The sequence below is a fragment of the Macaca mulatta genome, chromosome 8, assembly GCF_049350105.2.
Source record: "Macaca mulatta isolate MMU2019108-1 chromosome 8, T2T-MMU8v2.0, whole genome shotgun sequence".
NCBI classification, from domain to species: Eukaryota; Metazoa; Chordata; class Mammalia; order Primates; family Cercopithecidae; genus Macaca; species Macaca mulatta.
The window spans coordinates 135,530,312-135,554,764 of NC_133413.1; the positions used below are offsets into that span (position 1 = coordinate 135,530,312).

At 41.1% G+C, this 24,453-nt stretch overlaps 1 protein-coding gene across 8 annotated transcripts in view; it reads left to right on the forward strand.

Moving 5' to 3' along the window:
• Positions 1–24,453, forward strand: part of NSMCE2 (NSE2 (MMS21) homolog, SMC5-SMC6 complex SUMO ligase) — a 270,105-nt gene that overhangs the window by 3,362 nt on the left and 242,290 nt on the right. For 2 of the 8 annotated variants that reach the window (XM_077944027.1, XM_077944028.1), the window contains exons 2-4: positions 1,515–1,605; positions 8,400–8,494; positions 8,665–8,835. In XM_077944027.1, coding sequence (XP_077800153.1) covers positions 8,679–8,835 — 157 coding nt within the window. In that variant the 5' untranslated portion in view covers positions 1,515–1,605; positions 8,400–8,494; positions 8,665–8,678. The remainder of the gene's footprint in view (positions 1–1,514; positions 1,606–8,399; positions 8,495–8,664; positions 8,836–24,453) is intronic. The other 6 variants (XM_028852907.2, XM_077944030.1, XM_015145978.3 and 3 more) reach the window with 3 other exon arrangements.

Genomic DNA, 24,453 nt, shown 5'->3' on the forward strand with positions numbered 1-24,453 from the left:
AGTGCCTATCATATTGCACAGTGCAGATCATAGAACATTTTCATCACAGAAAGTTCTATTGGACAATGCTCTCTAGACACTTTAGACTTATACTAGAATCAAGACCGACTAGAAAACAGAATACTTCTGCTGATCATGGTGTCTCATGCCTATAATCCCAGCACTTTGGGAAGCAGAGGCAGGAGGATCGCTTGAGCTCAAGAGTTTGAGACCAGCCTGGGCAACATAGGGAGATGGTCATCTCTACTAAAAATTAAAAAAAAAGAAAAAAAAAAATTAGCCAAATGTGGTGGTGCACACCTCTGGTCCCAGCTACTTGGGAGGCTAATGTGGGAGAATCACATGAGCCTGGGAGGTTGAGGCTGTAGTGAGCATGATCATGTCACTGCACTCCAGCCTGGGTGACAGAGCAAGACCCTGTCTCAAAAAAAAAAAAAAAGAAAACTGAGGCCGGGCGCAGTGGCTCATGCTTGTAATCCTAGCACTTTGGGAGGCCAAGGCAGGTGGATCACTTGAGGTCAGGAGTTTGAGACCAGCCTGGCAAACATGGTGAAACCCTGCCTCTACTAAAACTACAAAAATTAGCCTGGCATGTTGGTGGGTGCCTGTAATCCTAGCTACTGGGAAGGCTGAGGCAGGAGAATTGCTTGAACCTTGGAGGTGGAGGTTGCAGTGAGCCAAGGTAGCGCCATTGCACTCCAGCCTGAGGGACAAGAGCGAAATTCTATCTCAAAAAAAAAAAAAGAAAGAAAGAAAACTGAATACTTGAATTATATCATTTGGTCCTGGCAGGTTTGTATTTTTTTTATTAATAGTACTGTAACAAGTAAACCCCACAAGTCTAAATGGCTTTGCCCAGTTGAAGTTTCTTTCATGCATGGAGCCTGATAGGTGAGTAGTTTTCCTCCAAGTAGTGATGTAGGGCCTTGAGCTCCTTCCATCTGGTAATTCTCTATCATCAGTGTGTAGCTTTACTAAGGTCACTGTGCTTGCCTGCATCAAGCTATCAAATGGGAAAGTGTGGGTTTTTGCAGATTAGGCCTGGAAATGGCTCACATTTCATTGCCTTGGGTGCAGTCATAGGCCACACCTTACTTCAAGAAAGGCTGCAAAATGTGGAGCATATATAGGCATATGACTGGGTTGAAGAGGAAATGGGTTTGGTGGGCACCTAGCAGTATCTGTCACAAGTGTTTTGTCCTTAGCCTGCCCTGATAAATAGTCTCAAGAAACAGTCCTAGAAGTTTGCTATTGCATTTACTGTAAGGATATTTTCGAGGATTATTTTTTTCAGTGTAACTCATTATCTCATATATGATGATCCATACTTGCCTTGATTGCCATGGAAAGCTTTATTTTTTCTTGAGTTCCTAGTGTTCTTTTTTTTTTTTTTTTTTTTTTAAATGGACAAAGTAACTGCCACTTTTTATTTTGATTGTTAGGAAGCTTACTACCAAATGTGTATTACAAGTATAGTACTGTGTGGAATCCTTTTTTTTTTTTTTCATATGGAGTCTCGCTCTGTGATCTGAGCTCACTGCAACTGCCGCCTCCAGGGTTCAAGCAATTCTCCTGCCTCAGCCTCCCGAGAAGCTGGGACTACAGGTGTGTACCACCACACACAACTAATTTTTGTATTTTCAGTAGAGATGGAGTTTCACCATGTTGGGTGGGCTGGTCTCGAACTCCTGACCTCTAGTGATGGACTGCCTCGGCCTCCCAAAGTGCTGGGATTACAGGTGTGAGCCACCACGCCTGGCCCCCTGTGTAGAATCCTAAAGTGTGCATGACTGCGTTATAACTTTCTCATATGCTTGGTTTGCCCTTAAATTTCTGTTTTTTGATCCTAGTTTTCTGAATTTATATTTTTCCATCTTTTTGTGTATGTTTGTATTTATATTGTGTAAAATGTCTCAACTTGTTTGGTATAATACAGTGAAATTGTAAACAAGCAGTCTTTTTCACCAAAATGCAAATGTTTGGAAATCATCATTGGCTTTTATTCCTATTTGTATTTTTTTCTTTTTTGGTGTAAAACTGTAAAATCCCAGAAAAGAACACAACAAGAGCCCTTGTTTTATCACCCAGATTTGAACATCTTTAACATTTTGCCATATTTGTTTCAGGTCTTGATTTTTAAGACAAAGTTTTGAAAATACATAGAGCTCAAATTTCCTTGATGACCCCTAGACCCAACTGGAGTGATTCTTTATCCTGTACTTAAGGCCTTCTACACTATATTCCCAAAGAATGAAATCCAGTTATCTTCCCATTCCTTTGTCCCTGTGTGCCAGGCAAAGGGAAACATCTCATATTTTATTACCGTGTGACCTTTTTTCATCTCACTGCTTCCTTCATCTGAACAGCTCTCTCTGATAATTTAGGCCTCTCCAAATCCTGAATACCTTTTGTGGTCCAGCTTAAGTGCCTTCGTTTACATGAAGCCTATGTCTCCCCTGTTGTTCCTATAATCCTTTCCTTTCTTCAACATCGTAGCATAGTGGGTTTGTGTAATCGCTTTCTTTTTTCAACTTCATAGTACTTGGTTCATTCTCTTAGTATGGAACTTGTTCTCTGCCAAGCCTGTTTCGAGGGGTTGTGGTAGAAAGCAGTTATATTTATTCTGGAATATCTAATAGTTAAGGTTATGTGAAATGTATGTTTTAAGTCTTGGTGAAAAGTAGAATCTCTGATTTGAAAACATGTTTACATTATATTGTAGAAAGCTTTGGATACTGTGCTAATTATGTTGAATTTTATTATATAGGCAGGAGGGAGTTAAGACCAACTCTTCCTGCTTTTTTCTGTCTTTATTACTGGCATCTCTGTCTTATTAGCAAGTTCAAAGACCTTAAGGTGAAGCATGCCTGGGTTATTAAAGGACTAGCAATGGCCAGATAATGTAGAACAGTGGTCTTCAAAGTGTGATTCTTGGATCAGCACAATCTACGTTACCTGGAAATTTGTTAGAAATGCACATTCTTAGGTCCCTTCCCAGATGTACTGAATTAGAAATTCTGAGGGTGAGGTCCAGCAATCACTGTTTTAATGGATCCATCAGATGTTTCCAATACACTGACTCTGCAAATCTCCTAGATACATCTGAGTTAGAATTACATAGAGGTCTTGTTAAAACAGACTGTTGGGGCCTGAGAATTTGCATTCTAACAAGTTCATAGGTAATGCTGGTGACACTTGGTCAGAAGCCATTTGGGGAACCACTATTGTCAGTTATTATGAAGCTCTTTGGCCATTACTCCCGGTGAGTCAGGAAGTCCTTTGGAGTTTTTGAGCAGAGGAGTCACATGATCTTATGTACATTTTCAAAGGTTTACTCTGGCTGCTGTATTGAGAATTGGGTGGAAGAGGCAAGACTGAGAGCAGGGAGACCAGGTAGGAGACTGTTGGAGTAATTCAGGCAAGAGATGATGGTTTGGATCACAGTGTTATCAGTATAATTGGTGAGAGTGGTTGGATTCTGGAGATACTTTGACTATAGAGCTGGCAAAATCGATGTTGAGTTTGGTATAGAATATGAGGGGAGGAGGAGAAGGATCAAGTATGAACCAAGATTTTTGGTCCAAGAAATGGAAGGATGGAGTTGCTATTTAGTAGGATGGGGCAGGTTGTAAAAGGAATAGGTTTAGGAGAGGGGTGGGGTGGGAGGGAAGAACGTGGTCCTTCCGTGTTGGACATTTTAAGTTCTGGAGTTTGCCAATGGTGTTTAGATGGAATGAGCCTAGCTGGGAACACTAGGTGGATGGGAGAGGTTGGAAAAGAGAGATCAGAGCACTGAGCCCTGGGCATGCCACCTATACTACAGTTTTGGAGACATGCACTGTTTTAGGTGCTGGAGATACACAGATGGTATTCCATTCATTCCTTCCTTCAGCAAGCCTTTGTTGAATGGCTACTATGTGCCACGCATTGTTTTAGGTGCTTGGAATACATCAGTGATCAAAACAGAGAAAGTCAAAAAGTCTGTAAGTTTAAGGAACTTAACAGTATAATTGGGGACTAGAGACTGTAAACCTAATAAATACAAGAATGTTGTTTGGCAATGTGTCCGGAATTGGTGGGTTCTTGGTCTCACTGACTTTAAGAATGAAGCCGCGGACCCTCGCGGTGAGTGTTACAGTTTTTAAAGATGGTGTGTCCAGAGTTTGTTCCTTCAGACGTTCAGATGAGTCTAGAGCTTCTTCCTTCTGGTGTGTGGTCTCGCTGTCAGGAGTGAAGCTGCAGACCTTTGTGGTGAGTGTTACAGCTCTTAAAGGCAGCGCGTCTGGAGTTGCTTGTTCTTGCTGGTGGGTTCGTGGTCTCGCTGGCTTCAGGAGTGAAACTGCAGACCTTGGCGGTGAGTGTTACAGCTCATAAAGGCAGCGTGGACCCAAAGAGTGAGCAGCAGCAAGATTTATTGCAAAGAGCGAAAGAACAAAGCTTCCACAGCGTGGAAGGGGACCCAAGCGGCTTGCCAACTGCTGGCTCGGGGAGCCTGCTTTATTCCCTTATCTGGTGCCACCCATATCCTGCTGATTGGTTCATTTTACAGAGAGCTGATTGGTCTGTTTTGACAGAGTGCTGATTGGTGCATTTACAATCCTTAAGTTAGACACAGAGTGCTAGACAGAAAAGTTCTCCAAGTTCCCACTAGCTTAGCTAGACACAGAGTTAGCTAGATACAGAGTACTGATTGGTGTATTTACAAACTTTGAGCTAGACACAGAGTACTGATTGGTGTATTTACAAACCCTGAGCTAGACACAGAGTGCTGATTGGTGTATTTACGATTCTCTAGCTAGACATAAAAGTTGGACTCCAAGTCCCCACCAGATTAGCTAGATACAGAGTGCTGATTGGTGCACATACAATCCTCTGGCTAGATATAAAAGTTCTCCAAGTCCCCATCAGGCTCAGGAGCCCAGCTGGCATCACCCAATGGATCCTGCACTGGGGCTGCAGGCAGAGCTGCCGCCAGTCCGGAGCGCGCCTGCACTCCTCAGCCCTTGGGCTGTCAATGGGACCAGGCGCCAGGGAGCAGGGGGCGGCTCCTCTCCGGGAGGCTCAGGCCTCAGGGAGCCCACCGCAGGGAGAGAGCTCAGACTTAGCGGGCTGCAGGTCTCCAGCCCTGCCCTGCTGGGAGGCAGCTAAACCCAGGGAGAATTTGAGTGCAGCGCCAGCAGCCGGCACTGCTGGGGGACCCGACCCAACCTCCACAGATGCTGGCCCAGGTGCTAAGCCGCTCACTGCCCTGGCCCTGCTGCGCCAGCCGGCTGCTCCGTGTGCGTGGCCCCCCACCCCGCGCCCGCACCTGCTTGAACTTGCATGGGCCGGCGAGTGCTGCTCCCTCCACTGCTATCTGGACAGCCCGGTGCCTCTCCCTCCACGCCTTGGTAAGAAAAGGGAGGCGGCTCTGGCCTCAGCCAACCCAGAGAGGGGCTCCCACAGTGCCATGGCGGGCTGAAGGGCTCCTCAGGCATCGCCAGAGTGGACACCAAGGCCGAGGAGGCGCTGAGAGTGAGGGCTGCTAGCACATTGTCACCTAAAGCAGAAGCAGAAGGGTGGGAATACCTGGGGATGGAGATTGGGAGGGCTTGCCATTTTATGTCCGATGGCCAGGGAAGGCCTTACTGATGAGGTGATACTCAAAGGGAAACCTTAGGGAAGTAAGGGAATTGACCTAGTAGATATCTAGGGGACAAGTATGGAGGCAAAGGGAACCAAGAAGGCATAGCTCTGAGGCAGGGCTGTATTTGACTGGGTATAGAAGGAGAAGAAAAAGAAGCCTGGATTCTGAACCTGGGGCCCTACAACATAGGGAGCTGAAGGAGATGGAGAGGAAACAGAAAGGAGAATGAGAACAAGAACAAGGGAGGCAGGTGCAGAAAGCGCATCAGGAAGGGAGTGATTAATTGTGTTACATACTGCTGGCTGATAGGTCAACGGAGATAGGACTGAGCATTGATAATGAATTTAACATTAGGGTATTGATAATGAATTTAACATTAGGGCTTGTCAAGTGGCCTTGACAGGAGCAGTTGCAGTGAAGTGAAACTGCTGTAGAGATGGAAACCTAGTGGGGGTGGATTCCAAAGGGAATGGAAGGAGAAGATTTGGAGACAAATGTAGGTATATCTACAGATGAGTTTTGCTCTAAGGCTGAGTAGAGAAATGGGGCTGATAACCAGAGGGGTAGGTGGGAGGAAAGTCAGAGGATGTTTTTGAGATGGGAGAAGTAACGGTGTATTTGTTTGCTGAAGGGAATGATTCAGTAGAGAGGGAAGATTTAATGATGCAGGAAAGCAGGGAGAATTGCTGGGACAATGTCTTAGAGTAGGGAGCAGGGGATAGGATATAGTGGATAATTGGAGTAGAGGTGGCCTTATCTAGGAGAAACAGTTTATTCATTTTAACAGGAGGGAAAGCAGAGTGTATGAGAACTGACGCTGATAGGTGGGGAGGTAAGTTGTGGGAGCTTGCAAAATCTCTCTTCTGACTGCTTCTGTTTCCTCAGGAAATTAGGAAAGGAGATCTTTCAGTGAGTGAGGATAGAGGAGGAAGTGTTGGAAGTTTGTAGTGACAGGAGTCATAAAAGTATGAGAGAATCAGGAAAAGTCAAGTATTGTTTTGAGTTATGTACTCTGCAATGATTGGTGCTCTGCGTTCCTACCTGCCTTTTCCTTTGCCTGAATGCCCTTCTCCATTACCCTTCTGTCTGTTAAACTTCATCCTTTATCCTTTAACTCAGTTCTATGTTCCCTTCTTTGATTCAGTAAGGCAAAGTTGAGCATTTTCTTATCTGTGCCTCAGTTTTGCAGTAACTCCCATGTTGCTTTAATTATCAAGTTTATGTTTTATCTCTGTCTCTCCTACTCAATGGTGAGCCCCTGGAAGTAGAGACTGAATATTCCTTTTTTTTTTTTTTTTTTGAGACCGAGTCTTGCTCTGTTGCCCAGGCTGGAGTGCAGTGGCGGGATCTCGGCTCGCTGCAACCTCCGCCTCCAAGGTTCAAACGGTTCTCCTGCCCAGCTTCCTGAGTAGTTGGGATTATAGGTGCCTGCCACCATGCCCTGCTCATTTTTGTATTTTTAGTAGAGACAGGGTTTTGCCATGTTGGCCATGCTGGTCTTGAACTCCTAACCTCAGGTGATCCTCCTGCTTCAGCCTCCCAACGTGCTGGGATTACAAGTGTGAGCCACCGTGCCTGGCCAGAGGCTGAATATTTCTAGTGGCCAGGATAGTGCCTGGCTCATGATAGGTTTTCATCAAATTAGAATAACAAAATAATGCTTTAAAAGGAAAGTCTTAAGAGTGCTCATCTTGAAAACCGTGGTATTCTCATGCTAAAGGAAGTGCCTGGCACTTAAGGAGATACTAAATATTTGAATCGACAATGAGTTGTACTGTGGATGTTTGCAGTAAACAAACACTTTCAAATTAGAAATCTTATGCATCTCTGTGCATCTTACATGTCTCTATGCCCTTCTCTTTTTATATCCTGTGTATTTTTGAATGGATCTCATGATTGACTTGGTAGGTACTTAATACTTATGAGTGAAATGAATGAATGAACCTAATTAAAAAGGACTAATAATGGAGAAACTACAATAGTAGTTCAGCTGTGAGATGAAGGTGGTAGCAATGATGAGGATGGAACTGCCGGAGATACTACACAGTTCCCCACTTAGGAAGGGCAGAAGGGAAGTCTCTAATGCTAATTAATTGTGTACTGTGTGCTATACCATACCATACCATGATTATTCCTTCTCATTTTAAAGATAGTAAAGCTGAGATTCAGAGATGTTTAGCGGTCTTCATGTTATGTCTATCTGATTCCATGAAAGTATCCCTTTTTCTGCTGCCATACAGCCTTGATAATAGTCCTCCCATCCCTTTAAAACTGAATTCTCCCCACTTTTCTAGTTGGTTTCAGTGAATTGAATTTCGAATGGCTTCTGAATTAAGCAGAGATGTCCTTTTGTAGGGAGCTTTACATTGCTTTACTAAGCTGAAACAAATTGTGGTTGAAGATATAGATTAGGAAGTGTTAAATATGAAGGGTAATAACCGAAACTGTTATAGTGGATATGCTGCCAGAAGACAAGTTTATAGAGAAATTCTGCTTTCACTGACTCTGGGATCTCACCAAGTCTATTAATCTGTAAGAAGCCAGAGGAACTGGCAGGAATATAGATTTTCTCTTTTTTTACAGTTTCCAGAATTCAATATGCATATATGTTGGATAGTTTAACAATTATAGGTTTTCAAAATAGCATACTAATAAACTATTTTATTAGTATTTTTTTCTCTTTGGAAAATTGCATCATATGAGTGGTCTACTTTTTCTAACTCATTTATCTCGTAGACTTTTAAAAACTGTGCTGTTGTTGACTTCTTCACAGAATCCAGCACTGTTTTGGAAGAGGGTAATCTCCCTCCAAAAACTGAGGACACTTCCCTTCCCCATATATTGAGTCCAGCTTGTTTGGTGGCCCAGGTGGGTGGCACAATGATTTGATGTCTTCTCTATGGGATATACAGAATAATGTGGCACTTACGAGATATTGGATACATTTATATGAATGTTTACAGCAGTTTTTTTAATATTTTCCTGTGCAGTTATTTTTCTGACTTACGAATCTTGTTTCATTGTGTTTCAAAACTTAGGTAATAATTTCAAGATGCCAGGACGTTCCAGTTCAAATTCAGGTTCAACTGGTTTCATCTCCTTCAGCGGTGTAGAGTCTGCTCTCTCCTCCCTGAAAAACTTCCAAGCCTGTATCAACTCTGGTATGGACACAGCTTCTAGTGTGGCTTTGGATCTTGTGGGAAGTCAGAGTAAGTAAAATTAAAACTTCTTTTGTGTCTACTTTGAGGTAACACTGTGTGATGGTGTTAATCTGGGGGTGCCTTTTGAGTATCCTTGGGGGAATGATTTAACCCCTCTAGGCATCTGTTTTCTCATCTTGTTCTACACACCACGGTAGGGTACTGAGGGTGAAATGAGATTGACTCATTCATGTGTGTTCAGACAGTTAAGTTCCATGAGAAACTGCACTAGAAATTTATGGGCAAAGATTTGAAGATCCTGACCTCAAGAAGCATACAATCTAAAGTATTTGACATTTGTGAACTGTAAGGTATATAAATTTATTATGATATTGTTATTTTCCAGTAGTTTATACTTTGGTCATGCTTGATTACCCAGTAGATAGACTAAGCTTGTACTAGGGATACCAGCAAAGGAAGGCCTCAACAAAAATGAGAAAAGTTAAACTTAATGAATTTTACCTACATTTGTTCAATCAAAAAGATCTAGAAAGATGTGATTTGCAGGTCTGGTGCAGTGGCCCACGCCTTTAATCCCAGCACTTTGGGAGGCCGAGGCGGGCATATCACGAGGTCAGGAGTTCGAGACCAGCCTGGCCAATATGGTGAAACCCTGTCTCTACTAAAAATACAAAACCAACATGGTGAAACCCCGTCTCTACTAAAAATACAAAAAATTAGTGGGTGTGGTGGCAGGCACCTGTAATTCCAGCTACTCGGGAGGCTGAGGCAGGAGAATCGCTTGAACCCGGGAGGCGGAGGTTGCAGTGAGTCGAGACTGTACCACTACACTCCAGCCTGGACAACAGAGCAAGACTCCGTCTCAAAAAAAAAAAGTTGTTATTTGCTTTCTTTGGAGTAGAATCATTTTTATTTTATTTTACACATGGAGCCAGAGGAGCAGCATGACCCTTTTGTTTTTTTTTTAGTGGCATAGGTTTTGAGCAATTTGTGATGTGCCTTGGTGTGATTTTCTTTGTCCTGACTGATGTTGTTTGAGTTTTATAGATCTGTCAGCTTATAGTTTTTTGAATCAAATTTGGAAAAATTTCTGCTACTATTTCTTCAAATATATATTTTTTACTCCTCTGCTATCTTCTCCTTCTGTGTGACTCACATTTCATGTATGTTAGATGGGTTGATATTGTCCCATAAATCAGTGGGACAATATTCATAGATTTTTTTCCCGTCTTTTTACTCTTTAGCTTCAATTTGAATAATTTCTGTTGCTAAGTTCATTTATCTTGTCTGCTGCAGTGTCTAATCTGATAATTCCATTTAGTGAATTTAAAAATTTCAGTTATTGTGTTTTTAATTGTTGAAGACATAGCAAAGAATTAAGTAGAATCTTTTTTTTTTTAGTCTTCCATTTTTTTCTTCATTGTGTCCATATTTTTCTTTACATTCTTGAGTATATGGTTTTCTTTACATTCTTGAGTATATGGAACCTGTTTATAATAGCTGTTTTAATATCCTTGAATGTGAATTCTGTCATCTCTATGTGTATTATGTTGTTGAATGTTTGGATTCTTTTTTTTTTTTTCAGACGGAGTTTCGCTCTTGTTGCCCAGGTTGGAGTGCAATGGTGCAATCTTGGCTCGCTGCAAACTCCACTTCCTGGGTTCAAGCGATTCTCCTGCCTCAGCCTTCCAAGTAGCTGGGGTTACAGGCATGTGCCACCACGCCCAGCTAATTTTATATTTTTAGTAGAGATGGAGTTTCTGCATATTGGCCAGACTGGTCTCAAACTCCTGACCTCAGGTAATCTGCCTGTCTCTGCCTCCCAAAGTCCTGGGATTACAGGTGTGAGCCACCACGCTGGCCTGTTGTCCTCTTTTAAATAGTGTTGGAGTTTGTTTGGTGGGCAGCTAAGTGATTATGGATTAGGCCGATCCTTTCCAGGCTTGTCGTTAAGCTTTGTTAGGGCAAGTCTAGTGTAGCCTTTATGTTAGGGCTAATTTAGCCTTGTTACAAAGCATGGCCCTTCTGGAGTCTCTGTTGATTGCCCCGAGGGTTCATTGAGATAGCTCTACTCTGGCTGGATGGAATTTGAATGTCTCCCTCTCCTAGTTCCTACGTGACTGAACCTGGGAGTTGTTCACTTTATAGCTGTCAGTATTTGCTCCTCAGCATTTTAGGATTCATCATCAGACTCAAGGAGACCCCAGTGCAGATTCCTAGAGCTCTTTATCTGCATAGCTCCCTCCCAGTGCTGTCTCTTGCAGACTCTGCTGGCTGCCTCAGCCTCCCTGAACTGCAGTCACTGTCTCCTCAATCCTTCAATACTGCTGTGCTAGGCCGGGCGCGGTGGCTACCTGTAATTCCAGCACTTTGGGAGGCCGAAGCAGGAGGATCACCTGAGGTCAGGAGTTCAAGGCCAACATGGCGAAACCCTGTCTCTACTAAAAATACAAAAATTAGCCAGGCATGGTGGAGGATGCCAGTAGTCGCAGCTCCTGGGGAGGCTGAGGCAGGGGAATCGCTCGAACCTGGGAGAAGGGGATTGCAGTGAGCTGAGATTGTGCCACTGCACTCCAGTCTGGGGAACAGAGTGAGACTCCATCTCAAAAACTCCCGTGGATTCCTCCTCCCTTGTGCAGGGAGGAGGCCTTTGCAAGACTTTTCCCAGTTTTCCCTTATTGCAGTAATTACAGTCCTGTTCTGCCTTTGTCCCACTGTCCCACAGCTATTGTTTCATATATTTTGTTTAGTTTTTCAGTCATTAATGGCAAGTGGACCAGTTCCATACAGTTACTCATTTAAGGCTAACAGCAGGTGTCATAATCTTTTTAGTGGGTGGCCTCCAAATGTTTTAACCCTGCCTAGTCTATTTTTGAGTATATTTTTGGTGATCATAGATAATTTGGCTTTGATAGATTGGCCTGTATAAAAGTCATAGTAAAGTCTTAAACCATAAGAGAGAAGACTGGAACATAACCCTCTTGGGAGACCGTATCAGTTTTTTTCAGGATTCTCATTGAAGACTCTCGAGAGTTTTAGCTACAGAGTTCTTTTTTTCCTCTTGGTTTTGTTTTGTTTTAAATAAGTATATTTTGTTGTAAAATACAACATACTTTGTGCAATTTAAAAAGAAATATAAACATCATTTTTTGAAAGGTTCATGCTCTGAAGCAGAAGTTGGCACAAAGTTTTTCTATAAAGGGCCAGATAATAAATATTTTCAGCTCTGTGGGCCATGTGGTTTCTGTCACAACCCCGCTGTTGAAGTGCAAAACCCACCACAGACAGTACGTAAATGAATGGGCCTGACTGTGGTCTTATAAAACTTTATTTACAAAAATGGGCAGTGGGCCGGATTTGGCTCACAGGCCTTAGTTTGTCAACCCCTGCTTTAGTGCCACAGGTTATCATTAAGTAATTTTTAAAAGAAGGAGGTATTTATTTTTTAATATTTGGATTAATTTTACAGCAATAATTTTACGGCAAATACTTGGTTTTGCATTTACCAAAAAAAGTTAATTTAAGAAAAATTTTGATCAAGTTATATGGGAAAAAGTGAACTAAACAAGTTAGATAACAGAGTCAGCAAGAGCCTGGAATACTTATGAACTCAATACATATATGAATACAAACACACACACACACACACACACACACACACACACAGACAGACAGACATTTTAACTAATACCAGGAGTCAGAATAACAAAGGAGTCAACATAAACTTACCCAATGACCATTATGCGTATAATTCAGCTCTAGGTTTTAAAGAGGACATAAACAAGTATTAAGTAGTTCCTCCTTTCATAGAGTTTGCCATCTTAGTGGGAAGACAAACACATTAAAATACCAGAACGATGAAAAAACAGAAAAGATGTTATAAAACTGCAAATAACTAATATCACCACAGATCTCACCAGAAAAGTCATACACTCTCAAAGTTATAATGGTGAACACAAATTTTTCAAAGTTCTAATTGTTTCTTTAAAACTTTCATTTTGGGCCGGGTGTGGTGGCTCACGCCTGTAGTCCCAGCACTTTGGGAGGCCGAGGCAGGTGGATCACGAGGTCAGGAGTTTGAGACCAGCCTGACCAACATGGGTGAAACCCCATCTCTACTAAAAATACAAAAATTAGCCAGGCGTGGTGGCACGCATCTGTAATCCCAGCCACTCAGGAGGCTGAGGCAGGAGAATAGCTTGAACCCAGGAGGCAGATGTTGCAGTGAGCAGAGATCACGCCACTGCACTCCAGCCTAGGCGACAGAGCAAGACTCCGTCTCAAAAACAAAATGAAACAAAACAAAACAAAAACAAACAACTTTCATTTTGGCCGGGTGCTATGGCTCACACTTGTAATCCTAGCACTTCAAGAAGCCGAGGCAAGTGGATCACCTGAGTTCAGGAGTTGGAGACCAACCTGGCCAACATGGAGAACATCTGTCTCTACTGAAAATACAAAAATTACCTAAAAATACAAAAATTACCTGGGCATGGTGGCCTGCGCCTATAATCCCAGCTACTTGGGAGGCTGAGGCAGGAGAATTGCTTGAACCCCGGGGGCGAAGGTTGCAGTGAGCCGAGATTGCGCCACTGCACTCCAGCCTGGGTGAAAGAGTGAAATTCTGTCTAAAAAAAAAAAAAAAAAAAACTTTCATTTTATCATTAGCAACAAATGCTGTTAGTTGTTGTCTTTGAAATTACAGGTGCACAGGCTCACTTTCTTCATTTTTGAGAAAATGTCTTTCAGGTACCCAAACCTGAATAACCATGTTGTCTGTGAATTGTTCTATATTGTACTGTTTTATCAAGGACTTTTTTTTTTTTTTTTTTTTTTTTTTTAAGATGGAGTCTTGTTCTGTCCCAGGCTGTGGTGCAGTGGCGCAATCTTGGCACACTGCAACCTCCACCTCCCGGGTTCAAGCTATTCTTCTGTCTCAGCCTCCTGAGTAGCTGGGATTACAGGCACGCGCCACCATTCCCGGCTAATTTTTGTATTTTCAGTAGGGATGGGGTTTCACCATGTTGGCCAGGCTGATCTCGAACTCCTGACCTCGTGATCCACCCGCCTCGGCCTCCCAAAGTGCTGGGATTACAGGCGTGAGCCACTGCGCCCGGCCTCTGAAGGACATTCTTAAATGAAACTAGCATTTGTTTTACTATGAGTGCTTGGTAGAGAGGAATACAATGCTCTATTAGAGACAGCAGTTTGGTGCCACTGCTCTGATTTTTGCTAAGGCACCAGCAGTTTTTTCCACAATTGCTTTTGCACCATCAGTACAAATGTCCAACACAGTTAAAAAAGAAAAAGAAAAACAAACCCAGACAAATAGCATCTTAAAATTATGATGTAAATTGGCTAGGCATGGTGGCTCACACCTGTAATCTCAGCACTTTGGGAGGCTGATGTGAGCAGATTGCTTCAGCTCAGGAGTTTGATAACAGCCTGGAGCCACATGGCAAACGCTGTCTCTACAAAACACAAAAATTAGCCAGGCATGGTGGTGCATACCTGTAGTCCCAGCTACTCAGAAGGCTGAGATGGGAGGACAGCTTAAGCCCAGGCGGCAGAGGTTGCGGTGAGCTGAGATCACACCACTGCACTCCAGCCTGGGCAACAGGGCCAGAGCCTGTCTCAAAAAAAAAAAAAAAAAAAAAAGATGAAAATAGTTTCAACCCACAGGCGCCCTGAAAGGGCTCAGAAGACCACACTGAGAACAAACTGAGTTTAATTGCTTATAAATAGGAGGTAGATGACATGAGAAATCCTCTGTAGAGAGAAAGCCAAGGGCAATCACTCCCACTGAGGTAATTCAGCAAGAGCTTGTTAGGGGAGCAGTGTTAATGTGATACCAGACTGAGGTGCTGTCCAAGGACCCGGAGAGTAGGAAAACACCAGGTTTAGTTTAAGGGGATTGGAGGGTAGCTCAGCCTATAACAGTAGATGAAAGACTTGTAGAAGGCAGCCAGTACTAAGGCAGCCAGCATCAGCACTTAAGTGCATGCTTGCTGTTGGATCCAGTCCTAACTCTGTCATAAGTTCTGTAACTTTGAGTAAGGTACCTAACTTCTTTCAGCTTCTGATTTCTTATCTGTGAAACAGGATTAAAATGCCTGCTTCGTAAGATTGTTGGGACTAAATGAGATAATACATGCTAAGTGCTCTTAGCCACAGTGTTAATTCAATAGCTATCATACATGACAGTTAGCAATTAGTAAAGTTTGAGGGTCAGAACTTAGAAGAAAGGCCTGTGATCTGAAGAGGGTAAGAAAGATGGATGAGTTTTCAAGTCTGTTTAAGACTGAGTCCAGCTAAGTCACTAATTCTTCAGACATGTTAGCCAAAACTACAAAGATAAATAAAGGTTTCTTCCTTTGAGTTGTTTACAGTCTAGGTAGGAAATAAGACATATAGTTGTTATTCAATCATTAGGTGAACATTGATTGCCTATAATGTGACGCTTTGCCAAGGAGTTTGAACCTTACCATTGGAAGGTTTCAAGTAGAGGAAAAATATGGTAAGATCCAGTTTTAGAAAGATAAATACCCATGGCAGTACTGAGGAAGGAGAGACTTCAGGTGGCCAAAGAGGAGATTATGTTAGTAGCTCAAGTGAAAAAGAAAGTACCTTTGAGTAAGGTATTGTAACTAAGATAAAAAGGATTTGATTTGTGTGCTTTGTATCTTATACCCTCGTAATACAGGCATAATAGTGTAATAGATGATTGCCTGGGTTCTTATCCCAGTGCCCTCACTTATCTTTGTGACCTTGGGCAAATTCCCTACCCTCCATTTGCCTCAGGTTTCCTATCTATAAAAGGCATTATTGTGGGGATTAGTGAGATAATATTTTACAAATTACTTCGAATAGCACTAAGTGCTCAGTAATTGTTAGCTGTTACTAGTAATTTGGTGTGCATTTGAGTTTGAGTTGACTGGTGGGTGTGTTGGACAACAGCAAATGGATTGGGAGAAATTAAAGTGCAGAAGAGCAAGTGGGGAATTTCATGGATTGTCTCAGAACAGAAATACTCTATTTTCCTTAGTTTTATGAGATTGTTGACTTTTTGGGTTGCCTGATTTCATCTCAGATGAGAGTGAACTTTGATAAACAAAATGATAGTGATCATATAGGTATCATTTTCTCACTTTGCCCTGAAATTTTCCTGTTGTTGTATTATTAAGTTATTGGTAAGGGAGATTCTTGCTCCCAAGAACTTGGGTGGTGATGTGTTTTATTTTGTTTCTTATTGGTTGCAGATTCCTAATTCCTATACCAGGTGTTTGTCCCTGTTCAATTTTCTAGCTTATTTGAAATGATTTGCCTGGGTTATGTTAGAATATATGGTGTCTTGGCAATTAGACTCACCACTAGCATGTTTATTCATTTTTCTCTAAATTTCTTGATATTCTAGTATTACCTTCTTTATTTGACCTAACTGAGAAATAAAAGTTGTTACATTAGGAGATTGTTTTTCAGATTACCGAAGCTTACTTTTTTCAGGTTTTTGAGTTTATTATGTACTTTTCTGCTATTTTACACAGACTATACTGACCTAATTAACTGGAATTATTTTAAATCATCTTTAAGCAGTTTTAATAAGCTCTTTAGGTTTGGTTAAGCAAATTTGAGGAATCTCCCTTCTCTAAAATGTTAATATACCTCAAAGATGTAAATTACATCTTTGTAGTTTTCAAAGATGTGTCGTCTCTTCTCATGCCTCTCTGCCAGGGCAAGTCTGTGAATGGGCTTCAGAGGTTTGGTTAATGCTCTGCACTTCTACAAAAATGTATGTGCATGAGGATTAAAAGTTTTACCAGATTCTTGCTAAATATTTGATAGCAATGTTTAGAAGTAAAGGATTAAAGTTTATATATTGCTTTTCTTTCTGTGATTTTGGAGCTATAGGGCAGAAAGATTACAGTTACTATGGTCAGGCAGTTAATTGGATATTTGTTGAGCTATGCTAAAGTATGGTGATGATGATGAATTTGTTACATACTTAACTGGTGCTCTTTTAACATGTGCTATCTCATTTGATCCTAACAGTAATCCTGTGAAGTAGGGACTGTTGCTGGCCCCACTTTACACATGAGAAAAATTGAGGCTTAGTGAAGTTACATGCGTTTTTTAAGGTCACAAAGTTAGGAAGTGTTTGAGTAGGGATTTGATTATAAGCAGTCTGACTTCATAGTTTCTGCCCTTCACCATTATGCTTCAAAAAATATATATTGTGCCAGTGTCATGGCCTGTTCAGTCAAATAACATTTAGCTATGTTTTGCTTAATTTTGATTTTTTTTTTTGAGGATAATATTATCTTTTTTTTTTTTTTTAGTACCCAAACGAGGTTGCATGCTTTTTCTGAAACATCCTGTCATGGAGGTCATGTACAGTCATGGGGGGAAGGAGCTGGGACCTTTCAGGGCCTTTGTTCTGACCCTAGACTGTCTACTTTCAGTTCTTGTAATGGCAGGAAAAGAAACCCGTGTTTGACGAAGCAACAGCTGTCATGTTTGCTCTTCTCGCAGCTGTTTACAGTCCTGACTTGTGGAAGTGATACATCAAATTGATTGAATGATAGTCTGTTCTTTCATGTATCCACAACTTGTGTTCTGGCTAAGAATCATCACCTTTTTAGATCTAGTTCCTTTTTGTCTTGCCTTAGTCCCCACCCAGCCAAAAAACAGTTTTCACTGTGAGGCAGTTACTTCAGAGTTCATGATGAGTAAAAAACAACCAGCAAAGTGAAAAATTACATGGTCAGGGACATTTACTGCCCTCATGAATAACTGACCTCTAACATTTGCAAATGTTAAGCATTTCCTTGAGAGAATAGTTTTAAATCCAGGTGCTTTGGGGGTAAGATTCTAATTTTGCTCCTGAATAAGACATTCTTAAATCTAGAAATTTGGTAAGTATGGGTGAAAAGGAAAAAAACTCCCAGAAACTTGTGATCCATAACCCTATCACCCATCACCTTATTTTATGAAAAAGGGATAAGCATTTTGCTTAAACCTTTTATGTTCAAAATGTTTTGAGGCTAGTCACAGTGGCTCACGCCTGTAATCTCAGCACTTTAGGAGGCCGAGGTGGGCGGATCACTTGAGGTCAGGAGTTCGAGATCAGCCTGGCCAACATGATGAAACCCGTCTCTACCAAAAATACAAAAATTAGCTGGACATGGTGGTGTGTGCCTGTAATCCCAGCTACTTGGGAGGCTAAAGCACAAGAATTGCTTGAACTCGGGAGGCAGAAGTTGCAGCGAGCCAAGGTCATGCCACTGCACTGCAACCTAGGCAACAGAGCAAGACTCTGTCTCAAAGAAAAAAAGGTGCTTTGAAAATTACTTGATAATTTGATATGCCAATACAACTGACCTGACATTTTCAGGGCTTGATTTTTCAGGAAGACTTATATTCTGGATTTTTCACTGTGTTGTATTTCTCCATTAGAGCACTGCTTTTTGTTATTAGGAGTCTGGTTAAGTCGGGGAGGTTTCTTTTTGACCTGTTCCTGTCTTTTATTTCATAATTATCGAATAGAAGCAGTAACTAGAAGTAGGTGGTTTCTAATGGTGAGTGGTGGCCACAATGATAATAAAAATAACAATAACCGTAAGAAGCCAATGTTTGTATTCTTACACAGCTTTTATAACTGGAGCCAATTATACAAGCAAAATAGCATTATAACTTAAATAAGTGAAGATTATTAAACATATATACTTAATTATGCTGTATGTAATACTAAAAGTAAAAAGTAGTGCCTACACCAGGATATAGAGAAAAGGGAAACCCTTATGTGTTGTTGGTGGGAATGTAAATCAGTACAGTCATTATGGAAAACAGTATGGAGTTTCCTTTAAAAATTAAAAATAGAACTACCATATGATCTAGCAATCCCAGTAATGGGTATATATGCAAAGGATGTATGTCAAAGAGATATCTGCCTTCTCATATTCACTGCAACATTATTCACAGTAGCCAAGATACAGAAGAAAAACTGAGTGTCTATCAATGGATGAATGCATAAAGCAAACTGTGTTGTGTATACATAACGGAATATTATTCGGCCTTAAAAAAGAATGCAGTACTGTCATTTGCAACAACATGTGTGAATCTGGAAGAGGTTATGCTAAGCAAAATAAGCAAACCACAGAAAGATAAATAGTGCATGATCTCACTTGTATGTGGAATCTAAAATGTTGAACTCATAGAAGCAGATAGTAGAATGATGGTTACCAAGGGATTGGGGATGGGGAGGGTGGGAGGACTGGGGAAATGTTGGTCAAAGGATACAAAATTACCATTAGGAGGAAAGAGTTCAAGAGATCTATTGTACAATATGGTGACTATAGTTAATAACTATTATATACTTGAAAATTGCTAAGAGAGTAGATTTTAAGTGTTTTCACTACCAATAACTGATTTAAATATGTGAGGTATTGTTAACTAGCTTGATTTAGCCATTCCACAATGTTTACGTATTTCAAAACAAAATGTATACCATAAATATATCTAATTTTTGTCAATTAAAAATGAATTTAAGAGTGAATATTTATATATTAACAAAAAATAAGGGGGATGAGTCAGTCCCTACAGAATATGAAAAATCCAACTTTCGAAAACTCAGTTCCTTTTTGCTGATATCTTCATGTATCCTAAGACTGTGTTTATTGATTCATTTTAGTGGTACCATTGTAGACTTTATAGTTAAGCAAAGAACTGTTGTGGTGGCTCACACCTGTAATCCCAGTGCTTTGGGAGGCCAAGGCAGGAGGAGGCCTTGAGGCCAGAAGTTTGAGACCACTCTGCACAACATAGTGAGACCTTGTCTCTACAGACATTTTTAAAATGAGTCAGGTGTGGTGGCGTGCACCTATAGTCCTAGCTACTCCAGAGGCGGAGGCAGGAGGAGCCCAGGAGTTCAAGGCTGCAGCAAGATATGATTATACTACTACATTTGAGCTTGGGCAACAGAGCAAGACCCCGTCTCTAAAAAATAAATAAATAAAAATATATAGTTAAATGGATAAAAAGAACAACTTATGAGAAATACCTTTCTGGAGGAGGAGATTAAAGTATACTAATAAAAAGAATCACAAGGAAAATTTTCACAATGATGTGAATTAGAACCTGAACACAATAAAGTGTAAACCAACCTTTCAATACCAGTTTAGGTGTGCAGCAAGATTTACCAGAATGAAATTCGTAGTTATTTTCCCCATCATCCTCTCCTTTCTCATCAGCAGTATCCACCATGTTCATATTGATTGTCTGTTAATATCATCTTGATTCTGAAAGGGACCTTAGTGGTTAGGTAATCTCTCATAACCACTTTTGCCCATTGGTTATTCAGGGAATGGGAACTTTTCAGAATGATTGAGGTTTAGCAGATTCTAGGATTAGGTAGAGGGTAGAGGAGTAGTGTGACAACTACTCCTATGAATTTGATAGGATTCTCCTCCCTTTGATTGTGAACCAAAAGAAGTAAATTCCCAATTATTAAGATTAGTTAGATTTAGACTTGTTTTTAGATTGTATGCTCGAGAAGTTACCTATAAGCACATGATCTTCTGAAAATCTGAACATCAATATTTTGCCTGGTATGTCTAGGCCCTTGAAATTTACAATTGCAGCATGTCCTTCATCCCACTTCTTTCAGAATCTCTTACCCGCTTCTCTGCTTTATTTTTCTCTCGACTATTTAATACCACTACCTCACTTTCTAACATACTGTATAATTGCTTTCTTAATGTTATTTATTGTCTGTCTCTGCCCTGAATGTACCCTCTGTGATAGCAGGGGTTTTTGTCAGATGCCCCTACCCGCTGCTATTGCCTATAAATACATGATATACAGTAAGCACTCAATAAATGAATGAATATGTTTAAAACCTAACAGGAAAATTACTATAAAAATTTCCTCTGATTGTCTAGCTCATTTATCCATACATACCCACACACATTTTCATGGATTATACACTCCATCCATGCCTATACCCCATCCATATCCATGTACACATACATATGTATATATGTATATATAACAGTGGGTGATTTTACCCTCCCGGGTCCTTCGGCAGTGTCTGGAGACATTTCTGGCTGTCACAACTCGGGGGTGTGGGGAGTGTGTGTGCCCTGACCTCTAGGTATTCAGATGCTCCTAAACAGCCTTCAACGAATAGGACAGCCCTTGCACAGCAAAGAACTGGACAGCCTAAGCTGTCATTAGTGCTGAGGCTGAGAAGCTCTAATACACACACTAATGTATGCATACATACATACATATACACATACATAGTCACTGGTTAAAAAAATCTACTTAGAGAATTTTTGAAATTTGTAGTAGAAAGCATAGGCAATACTAAGGGTTCTTTAGGTCAATAATACTTGTACCTTTATTGTTCTTTTTGCTGGTAGTTAAGGCTTTTCCTTATTTTCAGAGTTGATAGCATTCCTCGTGTTTCCCTTATATTTTATGTTTCTTTATATGTCGTATTTCCCTCGCTGGACTGTATGTCCTTGAGATTAGGATTCCCGTATAGCCATCCTCATGCCCCAACTCTCAGAGCTTGGCAGTGGACTTCGTATGGTTTAGGTTCTCTTTAAATGCTTATTGAGTGAACCAGTCAGTCAACCAACTAACTAAGAAATTTGGGTGTTGGATTGTAGAAGCCACGATAGGAATATTGACTCCACCCATGGAAATGGGCAAATGTCACAGATTAGACCCACCCCAACAACTGGATTGCTGGTTGTAAAGCAGTTACCAGCACACCCCTGGGCATATCTGACATTGGAGCAAATTTGCGTTGGGTAGACAGGTTTGGAAAAGGGCTCTAAAGGTAACAAAGCCTATATACTGGAGGGACTTCAGAGTCACCCTTTGTCTCCACCAGTGAGATTCCATGTACATTGATTTATGTCTTGGAAATATGTGAAAGATGTTTCTATTAAATCTTTCAGGCTGGGTTCAGTGGCTCATGCCTGTAATCCCAGCACTTTGGGAGGCCGAGTCACACAGATCACCTGAGGTCAGGAGTTCAAGACCACCCTGGCCAACACAGTGAAGCCCCATCTCTACTAAAAATACAAAAATTAGCCAGGCGTGGTGGCAGGTGCCTGTAATCCCAGCTACTTGGGAGGCTGAGGCACAGAATCACTTGAACCAGGGAGGTGGAGGTTGCAGTGAGCCAAGATTGCCCCACTGCACTCCTGCCTGGGTGACAGAGCAAGACTCTGTCTCAATAAATAAATAAATAAATCTATCTGTCTGTCTGTCTATCTATCTATCTTTCTTTCTTTCATGGCCGTTAGTATATTATTTAGTCTTGACCTGGTAGATGCTTGCTGATGCAACTCTTTACAAAAATGTTGAAGTAGGTGAAGAAAAGGGAGCTTTCATAGCCTGCAATAGGCAAATACGAAATAAAGGTGTATGTTGTGGAAATCACTGAAAGAGGTCAGTATCCTCATCCTCACTCTGCAGAAGGGGAAATTAGGCTCATTGAGTTGAAACAACTTGCCATAAGGCACACATCCAAGTTGGAAACTGGGAATTTGCATTTGGACCCAGTTTGCCTGACTCCAGCCCCATGACCTACATTTACTTGTGGTCTCTTTCCTTTCTTTCCTCTTTCTGCTAACTATGGATGGATGGCAGTTAGTGATATATCAGACATCCAGTTCTTATTGCAAATATATGAGGCTTGTAATATTAATTCTATTTTACAAATGACAAAACTTAAAGCTCAGAAAGTTAATTTTTGGACCAAGGTCACAGCTAACAAACGGCAGAACATTTGAACTTGGCAAGGCAGTATGGTACATAGACTCATACACTTCTCACCACAGATCCTTCAGTGCAATGACAATGACAACAAAGTTAATTTTTAAAAATGAGATCAAAGATTTTCTTTCTTATGTTAAAAAAAATTATTATTATTTCCATTTTACTTGACCCAGCTTTCTATGACTTATTTTTACTAACTTATTTCTGTGTACAGGGAAGGTTTGGAAGAAAGTCTTTTGTCAGAAACTCATCCTATTATGGGTAGTTGCTTTTATAATGTTAGAATTAGTTGCTCTGTGTGTGCGTGTATGTGCGCACGCATGGGAGTGTCTGTGTTTTGAAAGGACAAATTAAAAACTAATCAATAGAGCAAGTCTTTGAAATTCCTTAACCTACTTACGTCATTGACAGTAATGTCTGTGATGTTACCTGTCATGGAGGCTTGAGTTTGCAAGGCTAGCTTTCCAGAGGTGATTTATTTTCTTCTAAGTGATATGTTTGCAGTTTGAGCCACAGAGCAAAGCATAATGCTTAATTATCACTACATGGGCCAATGGCCATACCGAAGATATATCTCTTGATCCAGTTTTTTTACTTAAGCATATAACTTTTTTTTTTTTTTTTGCGGTGGAGCCTCTCTCTGTCAACCACTCTGGAGGGCAGTGGCACGATCTTGGCTCACTGCAACCTCCACCTCCTGGGTTCAAGCAGTTTTCTTGCCTAAGCCTCCCAAGTAGCTGGGACTACAGGCACTGTCCTCTAAGACCTAAATGGTAAAGAAAGAATGTAGCAGAGCTTCATCAGATTTGCTTTTTTCTTGATTATTTATAATATAGTTACACAAAGCAGATGTATACAGTGGACTTGCAGTGGTGTCTATTAGCATTAGGGTAGCTGCTGCATACTTTTTAAAATCACCAATATTCAGCCTCTTTGGCCTTTTTGGTTTTTTTTTTTGAGACAGGGTCTTGCTCTGTCACCCAGGCTGGAGTGCAGTGGCATGATCTCGGCTCACTGCAACCTCCGCCTCCCGGGTTCAAACAATTCTCACGCCTCAGCCTCCCAAAGTGCTGGAATTACAGGCATGAGCCACTGCTCCCGGCGTTCAGTCTCTTTGACTTTTTGTGTGCTTCCAAGTAAATTTTCCCCCTTCCTAAGATACCATAATTTGCCATGTCTCCATATCTCGATATCCTGATACCAGTTAATGTGTTTTCTTTGTTCCATGGGGCTTTTTGCATTTATACCTTTTTTATTTTTATTTTTATTTCTTTTAAGAGATGGGGTCTTACTCTGTCACCCAAGCTCACATTAGTCTCTACTGCCCTGGCTCAAATGATTCTCCCAACTCAGCCTCCCAAAGTAGCTGGGACCAGAGGCGCGCACCACCGTGCCCAGCTAATTTTTTTATTATTTGTAGCAACAAGGTGTTGCTGTATTGTCCAGGCAGGTCACAAACTGGTCTTCCCTTTTAAATAGGACAAAGATCTCAGTGTGTTCTTCTGATGTCTTCAGAGTCTGGGACTTATTTAATGCCTATTAGGTGTTGAATCCATATATAAATGTGTTAGTAAATGGCTTTCAAGACTGTGTTCTCTTAATACAAATATCTGGATCAAGAATGTAGAAAGTTACTTTCCAAAATGAGAAAATAAGCCCTTTTGTTAATTTTTGAACCTAATTTTTAAAGACTGCATTCAATTTGTGTGTATGGAATGTCTTAGCCAGAGGTTCTCAAACTTGGGGATGCATCAGCATCGTTTTAGAGAGCTTGCTGGGCCAGGCATGGAGAAGGCTCACAATTATAATCTTAGCACTTTAGGAGGCTGAGGTGGGCGGATTACCTGAGGTCAGGTGACCTCAGCCTGGCCAACA